The sequence below is a fragment of the Sorex fumeus genome, unplaced genomic scaffold, assembly GCF_029834395.1.
Source record: "Sorex fumeus unplaced genomic scaffold, SorFum_2.1 ptg000063l, whole genome shotgun sequence".
Lineage (NCBI taxonomy): Eukaryota > Metazoa > Chordata > Mammalia > Eulipotyphla > Soricidae > Sorex > Sorex fumeus.
Window position 1 is genome coordinate 79576739 of NW_026606120.1, and position 27201 is coordinate 79603939.

Below are 27201 nucleotides of genomic sequence, written 5' to 3' on the forward strand. Positions count from 1 at the left end.
AAGTGCCCTATTCACTATACTATCTCTCCAGTCCCTATGAGCTGTTCTTTTTGTTTGTTTATTTAGGTCACACCCAGTAGTGCTCAGGGCTTACTCCTGGCTCTGAGCTCAGGGATCACTCCTGGTGGAGCCTGGTGGTGCCCGAGGGACTGTATGTGGTGCTGGGGGATCAAATTCCGGTCAGATGGGTGCAAAGCAATGGCTTAATCCAGTGTACTATGACTCAAGACCCTCATGAGCAATTCCTATTAGGATGTGTTCACTGTAGAACTGGGCTGCTAGGCCATGTTAGTATAATCTGTCATATAGAGAAAATCCACTAGGAAAAATGAAACTGAAAGTCCATCTTTGTGTGCCAACAATGGGATCAGGAAAGGAAACCCCTCCTTCACAACCGGTTGGCAAGGCCTGAGAAGGTTAGGGAACAGTCATGGAAAATGTTTACAGAAGCCAGGCTGGACAGCAGTTGTCCAGTGGGCTTGTCTGAGACCCCTTTGTTACTTAAGGTGTTTCAGTGTCACTTCAGGTCTGACCTTTTTTTTTTTTTCTTTCTGGGTCACACCTGGCATACACAGGGGTTATTCTGGCTCATGCACTCAGGAATTACTCCTGGTGGAGCTCAGAGGACCATATGAGATGCTGGGAATCGAACCCTGGTCCGCAGCGTGCCAGGCAAATGCCCAACCCGCTGTGCTATTGCTCCAGCCCCTGACCTTTCTTTTTTGGTCTGGGGGGGTCACAGTCACAACTGGTCATGCTCAGGGCTTACCCCCGGCTCTGTACTCAAGAATCCCTCCTGGTGGTCCTCTGAGGACCATATGGAATGCTGGAGATCTGACTCAGGACGGCCCATTTACCCCACTGTACTAGCTCTCTGGCCCTGACTTTTTTTCTGGGGGAGGTGGGGGCCACACTTCTCCAAGTTTAGGATTGCTCCTGGGGACCATAAGCGGTGCGGGGTTGGGGTGGGGAACTGAACCTGCAGGCAGGAAGCGCTCTACCTGCTGTAGTATCTTTCTGGTCTCCAGACTTGACCTTTTTGGGGGCGCGGCGAGGCCAGCTGGGGAAGCTTATATGGTGCCCGGGGATCAAATCCGGGTCAGACCGGATCAAGGCGAGCGTGGGAGGGTCCCTGGCCTGACTTTCCTGATCCTTCACCACTGAGACCAAACCGTCATTTTCTCCTGGGGCGGAAGGCAAGTCACTCACACACTTGGGCTGGGAAGGTAGCTCCAAGGGCTGGCTTGGAGGGGGACTCCCCCGCACTGCACGGTCTACAGACGCCACCGGGGAGAAGCCTGGAGCACCCCTGGGTGTGACCCCAAAGCAAAACGAAAAAATAACCAACCTCCCCTCGCCCCCCAACTAAACTGTACACCCGCTGCCGCCGCCCGCCTCTCCCCAGCCCTCCGCCGGGCCCGGTATTCCGCCCCGTCCCCAGAGTGCTCTTCACCCCCGTCTTCAAAGACTGTGACGTCGGGAATAATGTGTGCGCGTCCCCTGGGGCCGGGCGGAGCGCGGGGGACCCCCGAGGATGGACTTTTTCTATCGCGCGGGAGCGGGCCCCGGCCCCGAAGACCTGGAACGCGGGACGGGTAAAAAGTGCCGCTGCGGGCGCTCCCCGCAGGCCCGTAAGGCGCGGACGCGGGCGCAGCCCCGACGCCGCGGGCGGGGAAGCCAGGCGGGAGCCCCCGTGGGGACGCGCAGGGGCGCCCCGGGTCCCGGCCCCTGGCCCCGCCGTCGTCGGCGGAGAGCGGGAGTTGGGGCCCGGCCAGGAGGTAGTGTCGGGGCTCCGGGCGCGGGCGGAGCACGTGACGGGCGCCTGGGCCGCGGGGGCGCGCCCTGCACCGTCCTGGTTCCTCGGGGGTCTCCACCCCCCCATTCTACCTCCTACCCTCCGAGCCCCCGGGCGCCGCGTCTGCGGTCGCAGGTGGAAACGGAACCTGCCCCTGGCCGCCGTGACGAGCCCCCCGGAGGGCCCCCCGCTCGCATCCCGGGGCGCCCTGGCGAGCGGGCGCGGGGCTCCCCCGACCCCCGGCTCCCCGCTCCCGTCAGCTCCATCCCGGGCCCGAGAAGCCCCGACTCGGGGAGCTCGGGGCGCGGCGGCGCAGCTCGGCGCCGGCCCAACCGCCTGGGCCCGGCGGGGCGGGGCGGGCGCGCAGGTTCCACAAAGGCCACGGCGGGGGCTCGGGGGCGCCGGCCCCGGCGGCTCTCGGGGCGCCCGGCCGCCCGGCCCGCCTCGGCCGCTGCGGGGTCCCCCGAGTGCCCCCTGCCCGCCGGCTCGGCGCTGATTGGAGGAGGCGGGACGCCGGGGCCGCGGGGACCCCCCTGCCCCCCTCTCCCCTCCTCCTCCTCCTCCCCCACAGCCGGCGCTTCCCCCCCGCCGCCCAGCCGTGCAAATCTCGCGAGGAAACACGCGCTTTCACTAGTGTGTTTACACCGATCACTACTAATCCGGACCGAACCGATCCGGATTAAGGGGCCGGAGGCGGGTCCCGGGCACCAGCGGTTCCGACCCCCCCACCCCCGCCCTCCGAGCCGCGCCCGAGTGGCCCCCGGCCGCGCGGGCCCCCACCTCCCGCCCCGGCCCGGGTCCTCCTGCGCCTCCTTGGGCCTTTGTCCGGCGCCCCGAGGCCGGCCCCGCGCCCCCCCGCGGCCGCCCGGGCCCGGGCCCACGTCGGGCGCCTGGCTCTGCACGCGAGCCCGGGGATCTGCGGCCTCCGCGGCCCCCCTCCCCCGCCCGCCCTCTCGTGGAGCCCGGCGCCGGCGGCGGCTGCCCGGGCGGGGGGTTGCGGCGCTCAGGAGAGGCCCCGGCTCCGCCCCGGGCCTGCCCAGGGGGAGCGCAGAGCGGCCGGCGGCCGGGTCGGGTCGGGGCCGCTCCCGGGAGGAGCGCGGAGCCGCGGCGGCGGCGGCGGCGGCGGCAGGTGAGAGGCTGAGCCCCGGGCGCGGGAGGGCGCCGGGCCCCGGGCGCTAACCGTCCGGTGGAGGGGTCCCCGGGGCCCGGCGGGCGGCGACCCGGGCCCCGCCGCGGGGGGCCGCGGCCCCGGGGCGCGGAGGCGGGCCGGGCCCCGAGGGCGGCGGGCCTCGGAGGGGCCGCGCCGGCGCGGGGGGAGGCCCCGGCGGCCCCGGCCTGGCGGTGGGTCGGCGGCCGCGGGGAGAGGGGGCGCCGCCGGCCGCCGGCCCGGCCGCCTCCCGTGACAGGTGGGCCCGGAGTTTGGGCAAAGTTTGGAGCCGGCGGGAGGCGAGGGGCGCCGGGCCCAGGCCCCGTCGGCGCTGCTTCCCGGCGCGGGCGGCCGGCCCCGTCGCAGCCCCAGCGCCGCCGGCGCGGGGCCGGGCGACTGTCCCCTCGTCATGAGTTGACAGTAAGGGGGGCCCGCGCCGGGCGCCGTGTCCCCGGAAATGTGCGCAGGCACCCCGAGGTCGCAGAGGCGGCCCCCGCGGCCGCTCGGGCCTGGCTTGGGCAGGGCGGGACGCGGGCCAGGCCACCGAGGGGGCACCCGCGCCGGCCGGCTCCCGTCGCCGGCCTTTTCCGCACCTTTCTTTATCCCCTCTCGGAACTGCCCTGGATCGCTCCCCACCCCCACCCTGGGGTGTGTGTGTGTGTGTGTGTGTGTGTGTGTGTGTGTGTGTGTGTTGGGGGGAGGAGGAGAGAGCCGGGGGGGGGGGTGTCTTGAATTTGTTGCCCTTTCACCCCCCCGGTCGCTCTCAGTCCGGGAAGGGAAATGAAACCGGAGGACTTTGCAGGGGCTGTTCGTGGCCATCGCCGAGCTGTTAGGTGGCAGGGGAGACTCTGAAGCCCCGTGTTCAGTGCACTTGGATGCTTGTCAGTCATTCCAGTAACTGTTTTAAGAATGTCTTCCGGTGGGGTCTTACCTCGGGGTTTGGTGCTTCCAACCCCCACCCTTTTGCGTCTCACCCCCCACCCCCCGCTTTTACTAGTAAAGAGAGGTTTCCCATGAGCGCATTCCGGACAAAGCATGCACGTATTCATTCGCCCCGAGTAAGTTGGTGCAGAGATCTGTGCTGGAAGTTTAAACATGGTGTCCACCCTCCCTGCCTGGACGGGCTGCCCGGAGCAGACGTGCAGAGTGGGCAGAAACCCCTCTCCAGGTGGCCAGATCGATCCGGTGATCAAGGGCTGGCTCTGGGGCAGTTTTAATAGCCTCAGTGAAGGGTTTAAGTTGATGTTTTTTTTTTTTTTACCATGGGTTCTCCATTCAATTTAAAATAATTAATTCCTTTCTTCATGAGCTACTGCGAGCTCTTCGGAGAAAGGAACTGTATTAGAGTGTTATTTGAAGTTATTTGTAGCTTCTGATTCATGCCATATTATTTTGAAATTACTGTTAATGATTCATATTTTTAGTGTAGGAACCGGTTGCTGTGTTTGGGAAGGAAGTATCCAAACATACTTGGCTACATACAAGTAATAAAATTATTCTAAGTATGATAGAATGATTTTTTTTTTTTTGAGCAAGGCAGCCCATGGTTTGGTTTTTCCCTTTCTAACTTTGAAGGAGATTATAGGAGGGGTTTGATGTCTGTCTTTGTTAAACTCAAATCAGAAAAAGAGAGGGCTTTCCTAGAAGAGGACCGTGAGCTGTTTTAAAACTGTGAATATTACTTTTGAATGTATTACTTTTTTTTTTTTTGCCGCAAGCCTGAGTATACCTTGTCATTTATGCACTGTGTTTACTTGATGAGGTTTAGTAGTTCAGTCAGGTGAACTAAGTTTGTTCTAGCTCAGAATCAGCCCCTCACATTTTAGCTCTCATGGTCTCACAGTCTACTTTTCTTTTCTCGTTAGAAATGATGGAAGAATTGCATAGCCTGGACCCACGACGGCAGGAATTATTAGAGGCCAGGTTTACTGGAGTCGGTGTTAGTAAGGTGAGTAAAATGATAGTGAACTTTGTTCATAGTCTAAACACTAAAAAGCAAGTGAGGTGGTAAGAGAGTACACGGGTTAAGGCACTTGCCTTGCTTGTGACCCCTTTGGTTCCATCCTGGCACCACAAGGTCCCCTGAGCATCCCTGGGAGTGACCCTGAGTATGTAGATCTGGGAGTTGCCCCCAACACCTTTGGGTGTGGTACAAAACAACAACAAAATCAATGAAGAGTAATTTGGGTGGCTTCCTAATTACAGTGGAGATGATCTGGCTTTGTTACCAATGAACTTTTAAAATCTTACTGTCAGTCTAATGATCATTTAATAGAAAGTTTGAATGATATGCTTCTTTGCTAGCCCCTAAAATGGAGAGGTTTCCCTTGAGTATTGTTGCAAGAATTCTAATGGGATGTCTGTCTAGAGAGTATGCTGTATTTTGTTAAAACTACTCAGTTGCTCCAGGAAAAAAAAAAAAAAAGCACAACTCCTTAAAGATATTGGCATAGTTTTGTGGTAGCACTGTCCTGTAGCACTGTTTTGTGGTAGTTGTGAAAAATCACTCTTCTGAATCTGTAGGTGCTCCAAACCTGCATTTCCACATGTGTCTCCGGATCATATCTCTAGTCTGCTTTCTCACTTTTTTTTTTCGCTGGGGACTTGCACACCTGGCCTTGCACAGGGATTGCTTCCGCAGAGACACCTCTCTGTAGAGGTAGTGCTAATGGTGGGGATGGTGAATAGTGTCAGGGTTTGAACCCATGGTTCTGCATGCAGAATATGATGACCTTTTGCTTCATCTCCCTGGCCTCCCTTTTCTTACTCTTCATTCTTGTTCAGTGATTCTGTTCTTGTTCTGGGGATGAAAATGAGATTGCGCCCCAGTATCTGACGGGTGTTAAGCGGTGTTGTATAGTTTTCCCATACATCATCATGTACTTGACTACTCTTCTACTCTCCTGGGGTGGTTTTAGTACAATATGTAAAAACATTTAAGATTTAAAAACCACTGGGGCCAAAGAGGACAGCAGGTAGGATGTTTCCCTTGCATGTGACTGAGTTGGGGTTGATCCCTGGCACACCATATAATCCCTTGAGCACTGCCAGGTATGTTCCCAGAATCAAAACGAAAAAAGAAAAGATCTAAAAGTCATTAAAATATATTTGTAATTTGAGCAGGGGGCTTGGTTTTGGTCTGTTACTAGCTCGGTGCTCAGGGATCACTCCTGATGGTGCTCATAGGTCATTTGTGGTGCTGGGTATTGAACTGGGGTCACTTGCATGCAAGGGAAGTTTCTCACCCCCTGTACTACCTTCCAGGCCCCTATAATGTTTAAGTTTCACCAATTCAAGATTGTTGTGTTATTTGGGCTTGACACTTCTGAATTTTTGGTCTTTGACTTTATGTGATACATTTCTTTTCTTTTTTTGTTTTGTTTTGTTTTGTTTTGTGAGAAGGGGGCGCACCCGACAGAACTCAGTGGTTATTCCTGCTGCTCTGGGATCACTCTACTGGGTTCAGGGGGCCATGTACTGTGTTGGGATTAACTCTGGTCAGTTCCTGTGCAAGGCAAGAGCCGTAACCCATATACTATCTCTTCGGTTCCAACGGTTGGTACTTTTTAAGACTTTTGGTCTCAAAAAAAACTAGAAGTTTTTCTGATGCTTTGGTTATTATTAGCTGCTTTTTTGGGGGAGTTCGGAGTGGGGGGTGGGGTGGACATACCTAACAGTGCTCAGGCTTACTTCTGGCTCTGCATTCAGGGATTACTCAGGTGGTCCTCAGGGGTCCATATGCAGTACCAGGGAGCCCTTCCGGGTTGGCAGGAGCAAGGCAGACACCTTCCCTGCTGTCCTATCTCTCTGGCCCTGGTTAGTAATATCTGAAAGGAGAAGGTATTTGTCAAGGTTGAGTTGGAAAAACTGGCTGCTTTGATGGATTTCATAATTTTGGTGAGCTGGAATAACTTGTTAGTATTTGTTCATTGGGTAGATAGTGAGCTGCTGCCTTCTAGGCACTGTGCTGGGGTTACGGGCGACTCCCTCCTCTGGTCAGAGAACCAGAGTGAAGACGGGGTGATGGTGAGAGTTTGACTAGAGCTCTGGCAGGGTGCTCTGGGAACCCAGGCTTGTTAACTGTCCTGGTACTTTGGAGAGACTGTTTTTCTGACCTCTGGGTATTGATGTTACATACGTGAGGGTTAACTCACGAAGGGAGCAGTGTAGTTAGTTGAGTATTAAACTGGATTTGGTAAAGGTGCTTGATGTGTCTTTCAACTTGGGAATTCAAAGGTTTCACTCCCAAACATCTGATGATTGCCAATTGAGTAAAAGTAAGTTTGTATTCAAATCAAATGGCATCTAGTTGGAACTCATCAGCCTTTGTTGTTTGTTAATGGTACCTTTCTTGCCTCTATATTAGGTTTATCATAGCTATATCCAAGTATACATTAGTGAGGTAGAATATAGGTGAGTGGAATAAATGACCTTGTGAATTTTATGCAACTTTAAATCATGTCACTAAGGTGTTAGAGAAATTGAATGTAGTAGGGCGGAGAAATTGCTCAGAGGACTGAGGTACATGTTTCGTATGGAAGAGCCTCAGTTTGACCTCTGGGACCACATAGTCTCCTAAGCATTGCCCTTGTCTCCATTCCTGTTGGGGGTGGCCCCTAAATACAGAAATTGTAATGCAGGGGTTGGAGCGGAAGTACAGCGGTTAGGGTGTTTGCCTTGCATGTGGCTGACCGGAGCTCATCCTGTATGGTCCCCTAACACCATCAGGAGTGATTCCTGAGTGTCGAGTCAGGAGTGATCCCTTGAGTATCTCTGGGTGTGGCTCAAAAACAAGAACAAAAAACCAAAATTTTAGTGCACTAATCTGAAAGTAATTAGGAAGTTCTGCCTTTAATAAGTTAACAAGTTGGGACCAGAGGGTGCAGGCAGGACGTTTGCCTTGCATGCAGCTGACCCGGGTTCGATTCTCAGCATCCCATATGGTTCTCCAAGCAAAGCCAGGAGCAATTCCTGAGTTGCAGAGCCAGGAGTAATTTTACACCTGATCATTGCCGGTTGTGATCCCCCCAAAAAATGAAAAAAAATTGTTTACATATGGGCTGGAGCGATAGCACAGCGGGTAGGGCGTTCGCCTTACAAGCGGCCAACATGGCCGACCCGAGTTCGATTCCTCCGCCCCTCTCGGAGAGCCCGGCAAGCTACCGAGAGTATTCGATATGCCAGACACAGTAACAACAAAGTCTCCAATGGAGACGTTACTGGGCCCGCTCGAGCAAATCGACGATCAACGGGAGGGCCTTTACCTTACATCCAGATGTGTTTATGCTATTAATTACGTGATTTTGATGTTGCCAGTTATGATAAATGCATTGATTTTAAGGGTCAGAGAGATAGTTCAGTGGTGAAGGCATTCTCCTTGTGTGCGAACAACTCAGATTTTTTCCCCTGGCACCTCTTTTGGTTCCCTCAAACACCACCAGGAGTAAGCCCTTAGCACAGCCCCAAACCAAAACAACAACAACTACACACGTACACATGCACACACAAATTGATGATAGTGTGTTCTTTTCGGATAAAAGAATATTTTTACTCTTCAAAAAAACTTGAGTAGGGGCTGGAGAGATAGTACAGCGGGTAGCATGCTTACCTTGAGTCTGAAAAATCTGGGTTTGAGCTCCACACCCCATATGGTCCCCTGAGCACTGCCAGGAATGAGTCCTGAATGTAGATCCAGGAGTAAGCCCTGAACACAACTGGGTGTGACCCAAAACCCAAACAAAATAAAACAAAAAGTTGAAGAGAAAAAAAAAAAGCCAGCAAGTTATTTTGTAGTTTGCTGTTAGGAAAAGGAAATCTTCTCTGTACCGCTTCTTTTTCCTCCAAGGCATTATGTCTTCCAGACTGCTGATTTGAAACAGCTCTGGGGTAGGACCCAGGGTGCTGGAGAGTGGGTGCCTTTGTGAAAAACCCTCCAAGTTTTGAATTCTGTTGAGAGTCATAATTTCTCAGTGAGGCTGTCTTTCACGGAGTTGATGACGGGTTTCAATTCTGCCAGGATCAGGAGCAGTCTCATGCCTTGCCCCAGACGGAGGCCGGACGGACTGCCCTGTGTCTCCTGTGAGGGTGCCATCTAGTGGGGCTGGCGCCGCCTCGTGCCCGGCTTGCACTTTCTCCTAACCATAACATTTTCAGGACTTTTTGATGTCCATAGAAGGAAGAAAGTCATTGCCACTGTGGATTCTTTCCTAGTTCACAGAGTGCTTTAAGTAGTTGCAGTCTTTGAACTCCCTGGTTATTGTAGATCTTAAGTTGCTTCTTAATTTTATTTAGGCTTTTTTTTTTTTTTAGTGTGCACATTGAAAATGTTCTTGCGTTCTTGGGTTTATATGCATGTAGTTTCCCTTTTGTTAATATAATTTATAATAGTTGGTAAAGTTTATTTTGGACTTTGGGATACATCTTGTGTTCTTTGGTTTAAAAGTTACGGTTTTATGGCCAGAGTGATGGTACCGCTGGTACGGAACTTGCCTTGTATGCAGCCGACCTGGGTTTGATCCCTGGCATCCCATATGGTCCCCGGAGCACCGCCTAGAGTGTTTCCTGAGTTCAGAGCCAGGAGTAACCCCTGAGCATCACCGGTTATGACCCTAAAAGCGTCCCCCCCCAAAAAAAAGTTAAGGTTTTGTTATTTGATTGAGTAAAGTAGCATAATTTGTTCTGAAACCATAACTATCGTTCTTCCTCTGTTCTATGCCACTTTTGGGGGGGATGTGTGTAGGGGAGAGGTTGAGAACATATTTGGCTGTGCTCGGTTTACTCCTGGCTCTCTTCTAAGGGGTCACTCCTGGTGGTGGTGCTGGGGATTGAGTCAGGCTAGAGCTTTCCTCTCTGAACTTTTTCTCTGATCCCTGTTTTTGTTTGTGTATTTTGCCTGACAGTGCTCAGGGGTTTCAGGGCTCTGTGCTCAGGAGTCACTCCTGATGGTGCTTGACGGAAAGTATTGGCTGGGGTCAACTACATGTAAGCAAGCTCTTAATCCCCATTCTCTCTTTGGCCCACTAGCTGCCACTCTTTCTGTTCATTTGTTTTTGGGGCCACACCACACTCAGGCTTCACTTCTGGCTCTGTGCTCCGAGATCACTCCTGGCCGGGTCCAGGGACCATATGTAGTGCCAGGGATTGAACCTTGACCTGCATGTGCCTTACCCGCCGTACTACTGCTCTGTCCCCAGTAGCTGCCACTCTTTAGGAGAACCTGAAACCATCATCTTAGGATCCTTGAGGTGATAGGTCAAACCTGCTTGTTAGATTACTTTTTTATTTGGGGGAGGAGCAGATAGTCACTGGCCTGGTTCAGGTGTTCCTCGGGCTCTGCATTCAGGAATCACTCCTGGTGGTAGCTCAAGGAATCATATGGGATGCCGGGGATTGAATTTGGGTCAGCCCCGTGTAGTGCCCTACCCACTGTGCTGTCTCTCCAGCCCCAAGCTTCTTTTCTTGAACTACCCTGGCTTGGGTGACCACATGGGCACCAAACCCAAGTCGGGTTCGCACACAAAAATCACCCTCCCTGCTGGACTGTCATCTGAATTCTGGTCTCCTATCCTATGTTTTTGGGGGACAGGGGGTGTTTGAACAACACCCTGCTGTGCTCTAGGTTTTCTCCTGGCTCTGAGCTCAAGGATCACTCCTATTGGCACTCAGGAGACTATTCAGTGCTGGGGATTGAATCCTGGCCGGCTGTGTGCGACACAGCGCCTCAGCCCCTGTACTCTCTTTCTCTGCCTTCCTGTTTCAAAGTCTCTTCTTTAAGCATGGGATAACTCACTTCCAGTAAGATGAAACTGACTCTCCCTGTATTTGTATGTTTTCATAAGGACCCATCACGGTTTATATTGCCTATTCTGCTCTCATTTGACAATTTAAGAACAGGTCATCTATGATTCTAGAATCTGTAAAGAAGTTGAACTTTTACCCTTACATGTGCTAATACCTATCCCTACTTGAAATTTAATGCTAATAGTAAGAATTTAAATCTGTGCCAGATACTGTTCCTTTTTTTTCCTTTTGTTTTTGTTTTTGTGCCATACTTGGTGCTGCTCAGGGCCTACTCCTGGCTCCCTGAGTGCAAGAGCCAGGCAGTGTTCAGGAAACCATATGGGACGCCGGAGATCAAATCCAGGTCAGCTATGTGTAAGGCAAGCGCCATCCCCACCGTACTCTCTTCAGCCCCAGAAACTGTTCCTTTTGAACCACACTTGGTCATACTTGGGGACTGCTCCTGCTCCTCATTCATTGTACTACCTCTCTAGCTCTCAAGTCACTTTAAATAAAAAAATTATTTTTGTTTGTTTTTGGGCCACACTGAGCAGTGCTCAGGGGTTACTTCTGGCTCTGCACTTAGGAATTACTCTTGGTGGTACTCAGGGGACCATATGGGATGCCGAGAATCGAACCCAGGTCAGCCATATGCAAGGCAAATGCTCTTTCTACTATACTATCGCTTTGGCCCCTCAAGTCACTTTGAAAGAAATTGAAACCAGAAATTGTAGACCATGCATTATGGGTGTGGTTTTTGTGAGACTGGAACTATAGTCAGTGAATCTATAACTCAAAAGTCTGACATCAAATATATTCTGTATTAACAAATATAAGTTTAAGTTCAGAGAAAATGTTGAAGGTGTCTTTTCTTTTTGTATGTCTTACTCGCACCTACTTTTTTGATTGTATTGATATGAAGAAATTTGAGTATATGACTAGAATTGAAAGGAACAAAATGAGAAGCTGCAAAAAGTGGTACTGTTTATTTTGGCACAGGCGGGGTTTTGGAACCCCTCCTCTGTAGAGCCTGCAGTAGGACTGTTACGGGGGTGGAGTGGGGCTGCCAGGGAATGACCCTCATACTGTGCAGCATGAGAAGAGTAGATACTTGCATCACTGTTGCTCAGGGCCACTCCAGTGCTTGGGGTAAGTCCTGGCCATGCTTGGGGAACTGTATTTAAGGTGCTGAGGACCCAGTGCAGGTTGGCCTCATGCCTGGCAAGCACCTTACTCCCGTTACCATCTCGCATGTCTGTATGACCGCATGTCTGTATGTTGGCTTCTCCCTTTCATGTACTTCCGTGCTGATTTGCTTCCGTCCTCCTCACAGGCACTCCAGTATTACCACAGGCCCTTTGCCCCCTGAGATTTCTCAGCCAGACCTTTTCCATCCATAACAGTAATCCCAGCACTTTCTCTAAGGGGCTGTTAGTTACAGTTATTTTATTTTATTTCATTTTTTTAAATTTTTGCTTTTTGGGTCACACCCGGCGATACACAGGGGTTCCTCCTGGCTCATGCACTCAAGGAAGTACTCCTGGCGGTGCTCAGGGGACCATATGGGATGCTGGGAATCAAACCCGGGTTGGTCGTGTGCAAGGCCCTACCCACTATACTACCGCTCTAGCTCTATTAGTTATATTTCTAAACTTGTTACCACTGGCCAGTGATCCCAGGATTTCGATCTCCTTTGCGCGTGACGTCAGCAAACAGCCTCCTGTGTGTCCTCCCTTGCTTTTCTATTTATTTGCCTGATGAACTTTGTTTCCTCTTTAAAAAAGGCCCTCCCGTTGATCATCAATTTGCTCGAGCGGGCCCAGTAACCCAGTAAAGTCTCCATTGGACACTTTGTTGTTACTGTGTCTGGCATATCGAATACGTCATGGGAAGCTTGCCAGGCTCTGCCGTGCGGGCGAGATACTCTCGGTAGCTTGCCGGGCTCTCCGAGAGGGGCGGAGGAATCGAACTCGAATCGGCCATGCTGGCTGCGTGCAAGGCAAATGCCCTACCGCTGTGCTATCACTCCAGCCCTTTAAAACAGAAAAACAGAATCCGGATTTTTTTTTTTCTTTTTGGGTCACACCTGGCGGTTCTCAGGGGTTATTCCTGGCTCTGCACTCAGGAATCACTTCTGGTAGTGCCCGGGTGGGATGCTGGGAATCCAACCCGGGTCGGCCATGTGCAAGGCAAAAGCCCTACCCGCTATGTTATTGCTCCAGCCCCCGGACCTTTTTTTTTTTTGGGAGAGGGGCGGGATGTCGGAGAGTGCTACTCACCCATTGGTGCTCAGGGCTTATTCCTGGTTCTGTACCCAGGGTTCCCTCCTGGCAAGGCTGGGAGACCATATGGGATGCTGGGGATCTGGCCTGGGTCAGTCATTGCAAGGCTGCTGTGTTATCTCTCCAGCCCCATCTTCAGCTTTTCTAGACACCTTCACCTGTCTAGTCCTGTTAATTATTTAGCATTTGCTTTTATTACAATTATCATTTTTCCTCCTTTGACAACATGGGTTCTTTGTATCAGACTATTCACAGGCTCAGCATATTGTACCAAGTGTTTAGGGAAATTAAGAAGATGAGGTCATCTGTATAAGCATTTTGACTATCTTTTCTTTGCTATTTGTTGGAGGGATAGTGGTTGACCCAGGTTCAGTCCTTGGAACTATATGATTCCCCAGAACTCAGGAGTAAGTCCTGGGTCTAGGCGAGAGTACAGGTAGGGCATTTTCTTTGCATGGGGGCAGATCCGGGTTCAATCCCTGGCATCCCATATGTTCCCCCTAGCACCACCAGGAATAATTCCCGAGTGCAGAGCCAGGAGTAACTCCTGTGCATCACCGGGTGTGACCCAAATAGAAAAAAAAAAAAAGTCCTGAGCACCTTCGGATGTGGCACAAAAAAACAGGAACATATAAAAGACTAGTTTTAGTCTTCCTTCATTTATATTTAATACAATGGCCAGACGTTAATGTTAATCAGTATTTTTTCCCCCTTTTATTAGTACTGTCATTGAAGATTTGACTTGTGTGCTTTTGGGGCACATCCGACTGTGCTCAGGGCTTATTCCTGGCTCTCTGCTTATTCCATTTCTCTCCATTAAGAAATGAAAGAATTCCTTTTGGCAGGGCTTGGGGGACCATATGTGGTGCTGGGGATTGAGCCTGGGCCCTCTACGTGTAAGCCACCTTATGGCAAGCGGCCTACCGGCTGTCCTGTCTCTCTGGCCCAGAGTTAGCTCTTTTCAGTCATTTCCTGATACACGTTCTCTTGTTCAGTTTAATTGTAATTTATTTATTTATTTATTTATTTATTGCTTTTTGGGTCACACCCAGTGATGCTCAGGGGTTACTCCTTGCTCTGAACTCAGGAATTGGCAGTGTGTGGGGGACCATATGGGATGCCCAGGAGTGAACCCGGGTCGGCCACGTGCTTGGCAAATGTCCTACCTGCTATACTATCCCTCCAGCCCTTGTATTTTAAAATAATGTACACTGTGTGTTTTGCTCTGTACCTCACGCTGCTCAGGGGCTGCTCTGGCTTTGGTGCTCAGGCGTTGCAGTGTCAGAAAGTGACCCTGTGCTTTGTTTGTGCAAGCTGTACCTTGCTTGTTGAGCTCTCTCCCTGGCTGTTGCCTCTTTTCTCCCTTTGGGTTTTGGGCGGGTATTTGTGTTTGGCATTTGAAGGACCCCACTGTACCAGGGATTGAACCCAGCTTTCAGCTCTTTGAACAACTTCCTTGACCCAATAATCGTAATTTTTCTAGAGAAATTTTAGGTTTGCAGAAAACGAGGCAGGTAGTACAGAATTGGCATATCCTCTTCCTGAGGCCTCTTCATTAGCATCTTGTATTATTGTGGTAGAGTTGTTACATATTGATCTGAAGTATCGATACATTATTCTTGACATTACTGCATAAAGACTTTGGTTACCAGTTAGCTGTTGGGGCTAGAGTGATAGTATAGCAGGTCAGGTGCTTGCACAGGCTGACCTGGGTTGGGGTTTGATCTCCGCATCCCATATGGCCCCTGAGTACCTCCAAGAGTGATTCCTGAGTGCAAAGCCAGGAATAACCCCCGATCACTGCTAGGTGTGTCCCCCAAACAAAAACAACAAAACCCAAAACAAAATAACAGTTCACGCTCTTATATAACCTTATATAAAAGTAGAAGTCTCCTGTGTTCAATTGTATATGTACATACATAGACATTTATATTGGAGACTAGATTATTAAATCTGTTATATTTTATTTTAAAAAGTTTTTTAGCCACAGCTGGTGATGCTCAGGGCTGACTCCTGACTCTTGCTCACTCACCAGGGATCACTCCTGGTGGGGTTTGGGGGGTCATTGGGTATTGGGGATTGAACCTGGGTTGGCTGTGTGTAAGACAAGCTCCCTCCCTGCTGTATTATTACTCTGGCCCTTGTTGAATCTGTTTTCAGTGGTCTTCATTGGGTCTAACTTTTTGCTCTTTATTCTTTTGGGTTTTTGGATTCTACCCAGAAGCGCTCAGGGGCTGGTGCTGGATGCCCTTCTCTGTGGCACTCAGGGATTTGAATCCAGGGTAGAAGTGCCAGCCGTCAGCCATTTCCTGGCCCCTCTCTATTTTTTTTTTCCTCCTGGGTTTTGGGCCACACCCAAGCCAATCTGTGGGTTTACTCCTGGCTCTGTGCTCAGGGATCACTCCTGGCATGCTTGGGGGGACCATATGGGATACCAGGGATTGAACCTGGGTCAGCTGTTGAGCAAAGCAAACACTCTACCCGCTGTACTGTCGACCTCTTTATTCCTTTTGTGTCATTTGACCTTCTATCTGAAATACTTTTGATTTTACCCGAAAGAACTATTTGGAATTCCCCTAAAACATTTAATTTTGGCTTTATTTCTTTCATTTCTTAATGGAAATAACATGGCTTATAGCTATATGCAGTTTTCAGGTATATAGCATTTTGGTTACTTAGCATCTGTATATACATCCTTCTGACCCCTGCCAATTGTCTAGTTACATGGAACTTTTTTTGCTTTTTTTTGTGTTTTGACTTTGGGCCACACCCGGAGGTGCTCAGGGCTTATTTCTGGCCCTCTGCTCAGGAATCACTACTGGAGGTGTTTAGGGACCATATGGGTCCATCCATGCAAGACAAATGCCCTATAACCACCCTATTGGTCTGCCCCCTGAGGGACTTTATTCTTGAATGGTGTTTTGCTAAGTCTGTGTATTTATTTATTCTGGGTTTGAGGCCAGCTTGATGGTGCTTCAGGGTTCCAGGTGTTGCTCAGGGGATAATCCTGGAGTGCCGAGCGTTCAGCCAGGCACCTGCTTGCAAGGCAAGCAACTTAACGTGTTCTCTTCTGCTCTATTTGGCTTGATTAAAATGTCTTGGTTGTCCATTTTCAGCATGTTATTCATTATTGCCCATGCGCTTCCATTATGCCCTTTTTGAGTTTTTCTTTTGGTTTTGTTTTTTTTTGGGCCACACCTGCTGTGTTCAGGGGTATTTCAGGATGGTGCTTTGGGGACCACCCCGTGGCGAGCTCAAACCTGGGCCTCCAAATATGAAGCTTGTGCTCTAACCCTTTGACTTCTGTCCCCGACTCGAGTTAGGCCCCTTTGTTTTCGGTCCTGTCGCTGTTCTGTTTTGTTGAAGGTAATCTTTCTGCCTATTTTCTAGTTTTTTCTCTATCTTTGGTTTTATACAACAGGAATTTAGTAACAGGAGGTGTTTGACGGCTTTTTAAAATTATTCTCTTGTGGAATACTACTTGGCTATGAAAAAAAGTTGAAATCATGCCATTTGCTGCTATGTGGATGGATTTGGAGAGTAACGTGCTGAGTGCAGTCAGTCAGAAGGGGAGGACAGACAGAAGGAGCTCGCACTGTGGGCTGTAAAGGACCAGAACTGGGGAGTAGCAAATGCCCAGAGACACAGAACTGGTTCTCAGTAGGAAGCTTGGCACGGTGGTGGTGGGGGGACACTGGGACTTGGTGAAGGGAAGTGGACACTGGGGGACGGTGTGGTAAGGAATTGTGTTATTCATGAGACCCTGTCATTAACAGTATTGTAAACCATGGCTTCCAAACTGAAATTTAAAAAATTACCCCTGTATCTATTAGCCACCCACCCCATTATTTTCTTGGGTTTTTATTTTTGGAAACCTGAGTGAATATGCTTTAAAAAGTATATAGGACTTTTAAAAAATATTTTGTTCTGTGCTTGGGGATTGGATCCAGGGCCTCGTATGTGGCACACACTGCCACGAGTTGAATTCCCTTGCCTTTGTGGATTTTGTGTATTTTTAATATTAATTTTTTGATTGAATCACCATGAGATAGAGCATTACAAAGCTGTTCATGATTGGGTTTCAGTCAAACAGTGTTCCAATACCTGTCCCTCCACCAGTGTAATTTCCTAGCACCAATGTCCCCACTTTCCCTCCTACACCCAAACCACTTCCCAACCCAGCCTGCCTCTATGACAGGCACCTCTCCTCCCTCCCTCCCTCCCTCCCTCTCTCCCTCCCTCCCTCCCTCCCTCCCTCCCTCTCTCTCTCTCTCCCTCTCTCTCTCTCTCTCTCTTTCTCTCTCTCTCTTTCTCACTCTCTCTTGCTCTCGCTCTCGCTCTCGCTCTCTTACTCTCATTTTAGGTATTATGATTTGCAATACAGATGCTGAAAAGTTATCACGCATGTCCCTTTACCTTCTTTCAGTACTCAGTTCTTGTCCAGAGTGATCATTTTCAACTAATGTTGTCATAATAGATCCTCCTCTATATTAACTACCCTTCACCCCCACCACACACACACTTGTGGTAATTTCATAGATAAATTAAAAAATTAAAAACATTAATGGATTTAAATTTATTTGTTGAAAATTGAAAAAACAGACAAACCATAAACTCACTGTGGTATTGAGTTTGGGAGTGGAGAGATTTTCTACCTCCTGCCCTCCTGTATGTCTTAGTAACGAAGTCATACTTTGCTCACAATTGCTGAACCTACCTTGACATGTTATTTCCCAGAATCAGTGGTTTACCTGTATGTAAACTCCTTCAGTTGTTGATGTTGTTATTGTTGTTTTTGGGCCACAACTGGCGATGGTGAGGGCTGACTCATGGCTCTGTGCACAGTACTCACTGCTGGCTGGCTGAGGAGACCACGTGGAGTGCTGGGGATCAGACCCGGGTTGGCCACGTGCAAAGCAAATGTCTTACCTACTGTATTATTGTCGTGACTCTGTAAATTCCTTGTTATATTCTGTAGATTTGGTCAAAGTGTATAGTGATGTGTATCTGTTTAAGCATCACCCTTGAATTCTTCTGTGCTCCAACTGTTCATCCCTCCATTAAGTTTTGGCAAAAAGTTTTTGGTGGTGGTATTGGTGGTCCTGGGAATTGAACTCAGGACCTCAGACCAGGGAAGCCTGTGCCCTGCCACTGAATAGCGGCCCTGGCATCTGACATTGTCTTCGTGGTTTTGCCTTTTCTGGAATGTCATATATTTGGAATGATATGGTAAATTCCTTCTTCAGATTGGCTTCTTTTACAGTGTATATTTATTTTTATGTTTTTGGCTTTTGGGCCGCATCTGGCTGTGTTCAGGGTCACTCCTGGCAGTGCTTGGGGAACCATGTGGGGTGTAGGGATTGAATCCGGGTCAGTTATGCAAGGCAAATGCCCGTTCGCTGTAATGCTCTTGCCCTTCAGTATAGTTTTTAAATTTTCCCCATGTCTCTTAATATCTTGATGTTTCATTTGTTTCTAACACTGGAACCTAGTCATTGTCTGAGTGTACCACAGTTTTTCACTCACCTTCTGAATAACCTCTTGGATACTTATAAGTTGTAGCATTTACAAATAAAGCTGTTATAAGTAGGTGTTTGTGTAAATGGTTGAATTGCTTTTGTTCTGCTTGAGATTTTATTGCATCCCCCCACCCCCGCCTTATTGGGCTGCTTGAATTTGTGGTTTATTGTATTTTATCAGTTCTAGAATATTCTCAGTCATTTCCTCAGCTACTGACACTTTTCTGTCTTCTCTGGTGCTCTTCATTCCTCCCCCTCCCTTGGTTGTCACAGGTGTGTTGTCTGAGGTTAGTTGGTGTGCGCCTGGGGTCCTGTCTCTTTTTAAACATCTTAAGTGCTCATTCTGTATTTTTTCTGCCTCTTGCTCTTTCTTTATATTACTGATCTTTAGTTCCCAGAACTAAATATTGAGTAGTTTTTCTGACTTGTCAACCACTTCAAAATTTCTCTTTCAAATTGTCTAATCTACCATCACCCTGTGTATTGCATTTCCATGACAGCTGGTTTATTTCGGGGATGCTCCTGTCCTGAGTATAGTCCTGTGCCTTTGGTTTATTTCTGTTTGTTTTTAAAAATTTGGGTCCTAGCAGGTAGGGCACTTGCCTGTACTCAGCGGATTCATCCCCAGCATCCCCAAGCATCCCAGATGATCTCCACCCCTACCCCCCTACCCCACCCAGCACTGCCAGGGATAATTCCTTAGTGCAGAATCAGGAGTAATCCCTGAGTATTATGGGGTGTGGCTCAAAACCAGAAACAAAAGCAATTTATTTTGGAGTTTGGGCCACACCCAGTACTGTGGTGGGGGAGGGGTGTTACTCCCAAAGTACTGAGGGATCACGTGGTGCTGGAATGCTGCAATGGAACTTGAGCCTCCTGTGTGCAAAGCATGTGCTCCGCCCATGGCCACGCCCTGTCATTGGGGCCCTACTCTCTCTACCTTCTGGTTAACTGTTCAGCTCACAGCTGCAGGGCTGCTCTGCTTCTGCCTCCTCCTCCCCTACCCTGGCCTCCTTGGTCTTCTTCCTTCTGTCCTTTGGACCACACCCGATGGTGGTGCTCGGGGCTTAGTCCTGCTCTGTGCTCAGGAGATTGAACCCCGGTCCGACAAGGGTGCCAGGCAAGCGCCCTGCCTGCTGCCCTGGGGCTCCTACCCAGAGCTGCTGCTTTTGAATTAAAGTTAGCAAATACTCTCAAACAAATCATTTTATTTTGTGTGCTGGGTTTGGCTTTCTGGGTTCTTTTTTTTTTTTTTCTTTTTGGGTCACACCTGGCAATGCACAGGGGTTATTCCTGGCTCATGCACTCAGGAATTACCCCTGGCCGTGCTCTGGGGACCATATGGGATGCTGGGAATCAAACCCGGGTTGCCTGCGTGCAAGGCAAACACCCTACCCACTGTGCTATCACTCCAGCCCCGGCTTTCTGCGTTCATATCTTATGGATTTTGATATAGTCATAGAGTCATTCCTGTTTTCTTTTTTCCTTCCTTCCTCTCTTGCTTCTCCTCCTCCTCCTCCTCCTCCTCCATCCTCCTTCTCCTCCTCCTCCTCCTCCTCCTCCTCCTCCTCCTCTTTTCTGCTGTGCTAGAGATTGAACCCAGAACCTCACATATGCAAAGCGTGTGTTTAACTACCGACCACATTATTGGTCTCATTTTATGTTTTTGATTTTGTTTTTGGACCATACCCTGAGGTGCCCTGGGGTTATTTCTGGCCATTTGGCACCAGAGATCATACAAACCCGTGTGCCTCAGCCATTTAAGCTGTTCGCTTTGTCCCTCTTGTCACTTAATAGTTATTAATATGAAACTAGTTAATGCTTATAAATTGTACATGAACTCTTGTGCCACAGTGGGTACGTCTCATTTTTTACTTCTTACTACTTTCTTCCTGTGTATAGTCTATATTGTTGTCATACGTAGCCCTTAGAACCATTCAAGTTAATGGTTTTCTTTTTTACTTTTAAATAAGTATTACAGTTCCTCCCACCCCCACCACTTTATTGTTCTGTTTTGGGCCCATACCTGGTGATGCTCAGGGGTTTGCTCCTGGCTCCGTACATAGGAATTACTCCTGGTGGTGCCCTTGGGACAATATGGGATGCTGGGGATTGAACCTGGGTATGCAGTGTGCAAGGCAAATGCCCTCCCTGCTGTACTCCAGTCCCACTATTAAAACTTTTTTAAAACTTCATTGATCATGCTGCTGATAATTGAGCACAGGGCTCACACATATGAGCATGCTCTGTCCCACTGAGACATATCCCTGGCCCTTGAAGCTCAATTCCCCCCTCTCCTGATGTTTGTTGTCATGGTGATGGGAGTTGTGATACTTGAACACTTAGTTGCTCTGTGCCAGAGACTGCACACTTTATTTACTTATCCACTTATTTATATAGCCTTAGGGTCACCCTTGCAGTGCTTTGGGACTTACCCTGTCTGTGCTTGGGATTTGCTCCCAGTGGTAGTTGAAGGGCCATGTAGTATTGGGGAGCATGTTCAAAGCATGAGCTCAGTCCTGCACGCTTAATCTCTGTGGGCGCGGGAGAGAGGAAGGCCATACCGGCTGTGCTCAGGGCTTCCTCCTGGCTCTGCACTCAGAGATCACTCCTGTCTGCTTGGGGGACTGTGCTGGGTGCTGGGGATTGAGCCTGGGTCAGCTGTGTGCTTGCTGTCCTATCGCTCCAGGCCCCTGCACTCATTTTTTTTTTTAAATTTTTTATTAGTGAATCACCGTGAGGTACAGTTGCAGACTTACAAACTTTAATGCTTACGTTTCAGTCATACAATGATCGAGTACCCATCCCTCTACCAGTGCCCATTCTCCACCACCAATGGTCCCAGTATCCCTCCCACCACCCCCACCCCGTCCCCCCACCCCACTCCACCCCACCTCTGTGGCAGGGCTTTCCTTTTTGCTCTCTCTCTCCTTTTGGGTGTTGTGGTTTGCAATATAGGTATTGAGTGGCCATCATGTTTGGTCTATACTTTTTCCAAGCCGTGGAGCAGTCCTCCTGGTACAATTCTCTACTATTCTTGGGTGTAAGTCTTGCATTATGTTACATTATATTCCACAAATGAGTGCAGTTTTTCTATGTCCCTCTCTTTCTGACTCATTTCACTTAACATGATACTCTCCATGTCGATCCTCTTATATGCAAATTTCATGACTTCATCCTTTCTAACAGCTGCATAGTATTCCATTGTGTAGATGTACCAAAGTTTCTTTAACCAGTCATCTGTTCTTGGTTTTTCCACTCGGGTTTTTTCCCCAGATTCTAGCTATTGTAAACAGTGTTGCAATGAACATACAAGTACAGATGTCATTTCTACTATACTTTTTTGCATCTCTGGTATATATTTCCAGAAGTGGGATTGCTGGGTCAAATGGGAGCTCAATTTCTATTTTTTTTTCTTTGCTTTTTGAGTCACACCCAGCAATGCTCAGGGGTTACTCCTGGCTCTGCACTCAGGAATTACTCCTGGCGGTGCTCGGGGGACCATATGGGATGCCGGGGATCGAACCCAGGTTGGCTGCGTGCAAGGCAAACCCGCTGTGCTATCGCTCTGGCCCTCAATTTCTAATTTTTTGAGAATCATCCATACTGTTTTCCAAAAGGGCTGAATCAGTCGGCATTCCCACCACCAGTGAAGGCCCTTTCTTGCCACATCTGCGCCAGCACCAGTTGCTTTTGTTCTTTTGGATGTGGGCCAGTCTCTGTGGTGTGAGATGATATCTCATTGTTGTTTTGATCTGCATCTCCTGATGATTAGTGATGAAGAGCATTTTTTCTTGTGTCTTTTGCCAGTCACTGCACTCTTGATTGTGTGCTAGTGATGCCAGGGATTGTGCTGCCTGGGCTCCAGTTCAGCTTCATGTGAGCAAGGCTGGCTGAACCACGGAGTTGTCCTTGGGCCACCTTAGAATTTTATTTATTTCCTTGATTTTATTATTTTGCTTTTAGGCCATACCTGGTGGTGCTCAGGACCTATTCCTGGCTCAGTGCTCTGGGATCCTCTTTGCAGGGCTCCAGGAACTGGGTGTGGTCCTGGGGACCGAGCAAGGCAAGCATTTTATCTCTATCCTAGATTTATGGCCCCCATTCCCCCCCTCCCTTTTGGGGGCTGTGGGGAGCCACATCTGTTGATGCTCAGGGGTTACTCCTGGCTCTGCACTGAGGAGTGACTCCTGGCAGTGCTCAGGGGACCATGTGGGATGCCAGGAATCGAACCCAGCTCGTCCACGTGCGGGCAAGTGCTCTGCCTGCTATATTATTGCTCCAGCCCTCATTGGCTTCTTTTACTTTTAACAAAGCATAGGTTGATTCTCAAGTAGTAGCAGCAAGTGACTATTCAGATTGCTGTAACAGAGCTTTATTTAAACCACGATTGCTACAGTGAAAGTCCTCTGAAGGCGATCAACGTTGGCCCTGTAAGATAGAAGGGTGCTGGTGGGATGAATTCGACCTACACCATTGATCACTGGCAGAATTCTACAGAGGGCAGATATGTGATTCTTATCACATAAAATTGCTGCAATAGTTGGTGTTAATTTAGTTTTTGTGTTGCCTGACTCTGGGCTGGAGCAATAGCACAGCGGGTAGGGTGTTTGCCTTGTAAGCGGTCAACATGGCTGACCCAAGTTCTATTCTTCTGCCCTTTTCGGAGAGCTCGGCAAGCTACTGAGAGTATCTCGCCCTCATGGCAAAGCCTGGCAAGCTACCCATGACCTATTCGATATGCTAAACACAGTAACAATTGTCACAATGGAGACAATTGTTTCTGGGCCCGCTCGAGCAAATCGATGAACAACGGGAGGATAGTGACAGTGATTGCCTGACTCTGGTCTGGAGTGATAGGACAGTGGGTATGGTGTTTGCCTTGCACGCCGCCGACCTGGGTTCGATTCCTTCGCCCCTCTTGCAGATCCCGGCAAGCTACTGGGCAAGCTACTGAGAGTATTCCGCCCGTATGGCAAAGCCTGGTAAGCTACCCGTGTTGTATTTGATATGCCAAAAAAAAAAATAAATAAATAAAAAACAGTAACAACAAGTCTCATAATGGAGATGTTAGTGGTGCCTGCTCGGGAAAATCGATGAACAACTGGAAAACAGTGCTATTGCCTGACTCCAGAGGAATACTTAAGGATTAATTGTCAAAGCAATTTGAGGCCCGGAGTGATAGTGTTCTTGCTTTGCACGCAGCTGACTCTAGTTCCATCCCTGATACCCCATATGCCCCCCTGAGCCTAACAGGGGTGATCCCTGAATGTAGAACCAGGAGTAAGCTCTGAGCACTGCCAAGTGTGGTCCCCCACCCCCCTAAACAAAGTAGAAAATGTAATCTGAGGGGTCAGAGAAGTAGCACAGTGAGTATATACTACTCACTGCTGATGTAGCTTCAATCCCTAGCACCCCATCTGGTCCCCTGAGTACTTCCAGGAGTAATCCCTGAGCACAGAGCCAGGAGTAAGCCCTGAACACAGTGTGTATGGCTTAAACACCTTGCCTTCCCTCCCCTTAAAAAAAAAGTTTATCTGAGGGACCAATCAATTTTGGGAGATGGTACCTCCAGTTTAGAACACTTTCCTAATTGTAGGATTTGTGAAATTGCTCAAAGGGCTTAAGTGCGTGCTTTGTGATTTGAACTGGAGTGTAGTACCCCGGGTAGGGCACCTGGCATGTGGCAGGTCTTGGTTGAATTTGGGCACTGCCAGGGATCACACAGCCAGGAATAGCCCCAGGGAACTGCCAGGTATGGCCCTCAAACCTGCTTTACCCACTTTCCCAGAAAGTTCTGTAGCTCAAGATCAGAAAGTCACTAACAGTTACCTCAAATTAGAGTGCATTGCTTTGTATGCACAGCGGGTAGAGCGTTTGCCTTGCACGCGGCTGACCCAGTCGGCCCAGGTTTGATTTCTCTGCCCCTCTCAGAGACCCTGGCAAGCTACCGAGAGTATCTTGCCCGCACGGCAAAGCCTGGCAAGCTACCCGTGACGTATTCGATATTCCAAACACAGTAACAAGTCTCACAATGGAGATGTTACTGGGCCCACTCAAGCAAATCGATGAACAACGGGAGGACAGTGCTATAGTGCTTGTATTGCCACTCCTATAGGAAGTATTTGAGCAGAATAATATCTCTCTCTCTCTCTCTCCCCCCCCCCCCTTCCACTCCCCTCTCATTTTGGGGTCATACTTGGAGATGCTCAGGGTTTACTCCTGACTCTGCACCCAGGATTCAGTCCTGGCCCTTTGAGGGAACGTATTATATTGGGTGCCAGCCACGTATCCACTATACAGTTGCTCCGGCTCATGTGTTTCAGCCCAGGGAGCTACTCTGACCCAACAAGCACCTTTTGAAAGGACGCAGCACAAGGGTGGAAGGGGGGTGTGGTAGAACAGGGGGCAGTTGCTTGTCTTGCACGCGGCAAGCCTGGGTTCAGTTCCTGGGTCCCCATTTGGTCCCCCAAACCCAGCAGGAGTGATTGCTGAGCATAGAGCCAAGACTAACCCCTGAGCACTGCTGGGTGTCGCTCCCCTAAAATATATAACAAATAAAATATTTGACAGTTGAGGAACTGGTAATAATTTTGTAGAAGGATTTGGTTATCTTTTACCTGGTCTACAGTCTGTTTCTGGCTTTGTTCTAATAAGGTCTTTTATAGTTGCTTGGTTTGCTATGTTTTAGGTACATGTTCCTATCAAGGGTCATGCATTAAATTTAAATATGCTTTACAAATTAAAAGCTGTGTGTGTATGTGTGTGTGTGTGTGTGTGTGTGTGTGTGTGTGTATTTGATTTGGGCCCACATTTGGTGCTCAAGATTCTACTTTCACTGGTAAAGAGATGATGGGTATTGGAACATTGTATAAGTAAAACCCAATCATGAGCAACCCCGTAACTGTGTATATCATGGTGATTCAATTAAAAAAAACAACAACTCTACTTTCAGCTCTGTGTTCAGGAGGTTGCTTCCTGTGGTGCTTATGGGACCCTTTTGGTGCCGTGGACCAAACCTGGGTCTTTTACATGCAAAGCATAATTCAGCCCTTTGAGATAGCTCTCCAATCCCAGGTCTGTTTATCAAAAATTGGAGGGTGGGGCTGGAGTGGTAGTACAGTGGGGAGGACGTTTGCCTGGTATGTGGCCCACACTGGTTCGATCCCCAGCATCCCATCTGGTCCCTTGAGCACCACCAGGAGTTATTTTTGAGGGCAGAGCCAGGAGTGACCAGGTGTTCCCCCGCCTCAAAAACAACAACAACAACAACCGGGGAGAATGGTTTGGGCTGCACTCTGCTGTGCTCAGGGATCACTCCTGGTGTGGACAGGGCTTGGAGGATATATGCTGCCATGTGCCATGCTAGAATGGAATCCGGGTTGGCTCTGCGCAAGGCTAGTGTTTTACCCACTGTACTGTCTCTCTAGCCATTATTATTATTATTATTATTATTATTATTATTTGTTTGGAGGTTCTAGCAGGGAACTGGAGCGATAGCACAGCGGGTAGGGCGTCTGCCTTGCACGCAGCCAACATGGCCGACCTGAGTTCGATTCCTCCGCCCCTCTCAGAGAGCCCGGCAAGCTACCGAGAGTATTCGATATGCCAGACACAGTAACAACAAAGTCTCCAATGGAGACGTTACTGGGCCCGCTCGAGCAAATCGACGATCAACGGGAGGGCCTTTACCTTACCTTACCTTATTATTATTATTATTATTATTTAGCACGGCAGAGCCTGGCAAGCTACCTGTGGCATATTCGATATTCCAAAAACAGTAACAATAACGGACCTCATTTCCCTGACTCTGAAAGAGCCTCCAATATGGCATCGTTGGGAAAAACAAGTAAGGAGAGGCTGCTAAAATCTCAGGGCTGGGACGAATGGAGACGTTACTGGGGCCTGCTCGAGTAAATCGATGAACAACAGGATGACAGTGACAGTGACAGTGATAGTGATTATTACTTTTAATTTGTAGGAGCCAAGCCACTCCTAGTGTTGTAGTAATCAGGAGCCGCAGAACCCACTTTTATTTTTTTTTTTTGGTCACAGTTGTTGGACTCAGGGCTTACTCCTGGCATTGTACTCAGGAGTCACCCCTCCTGGCAGTCTTTGCCATGACTTGCACTCACCCAGAAGCACACTCCAAATTACCTTTTGGAAGCGATTGGGAGGGGATCTGGCAGTGGACAGGGGCAATTCCTGGCTCTGTTCAGCAGTGATCCCTCAAAGTGTTTCAGGGTATTTGTGATACCAGGGATTCAAACCAGGGTCAGCAAGGCAAGTCCCTTATACCCTGCGCTGTGTCTCCAGCTCCATCCTGAATATTCTTTTTTATGCTAGTTTGAATAAATTTTTATTCATTCCATCTTCAGATTGTTTATTTCAGTTATAAAAATAAAATTAATTTCATATATTGAGCTTGTATACTGTAATCTTGCTTGAACTCATTATTTCTAATGGTCTTTTACAATGGGTCCTTTGGAATTTTTTACACACATACACACATTCTCTCTCTCTCTCTCTCTCTCTCTCTTTCACCCCTTCCTTCCTCCCTCCCTCCCTCATTACTATTTTTTTTTTTACCAGACTGAATACTTTGTACTGTTTGTCTTGCCTGGCTGGAACCTTCCATAGAATGTTCAGGATTTATCAGGAGTGTCTTGTTCCAGATCT

At 49.1% G+C, this 27201-nt stretch overlaps 1 protein-coding gene across 8 annotated transcripts in view; it reads left to right on the plus strand.

Annotated features, from left to right (window-relative positions):
- The first annotated feature begins 2482 nt into the window (after positions 1-2482).
- TLK2 (tousled like kinase 2) overlaps positions 2483-27201 on the plus strand; it is a 109124-nt gene continuing 84405 nt past the window's right edge. For 3 of the 8 annotated variants that reach the window (XM_056127241.1, XM_056127245.1, XM_056127248.1), the window contains exons 1-2: positions 2485-2919; positions 4806-4890. In XM_056127241.1, coding sequence (XP_055983216.1) covers positions 4810-4890 — 81 coding nt within the window. In that variant the 5' untranslated portion in view covers positions 2485-2919; positions 4806-4809. Of the gene's footprint in view, positions 2925-3117; positions 3363-4805; positions 4891-27201 lie in introns of those variants that run through there. The other 5 variants (XM_056127242.1, XM_056127246.1, XM_056127244.1 and 2 more) reach the window with 4 other exon arrangements.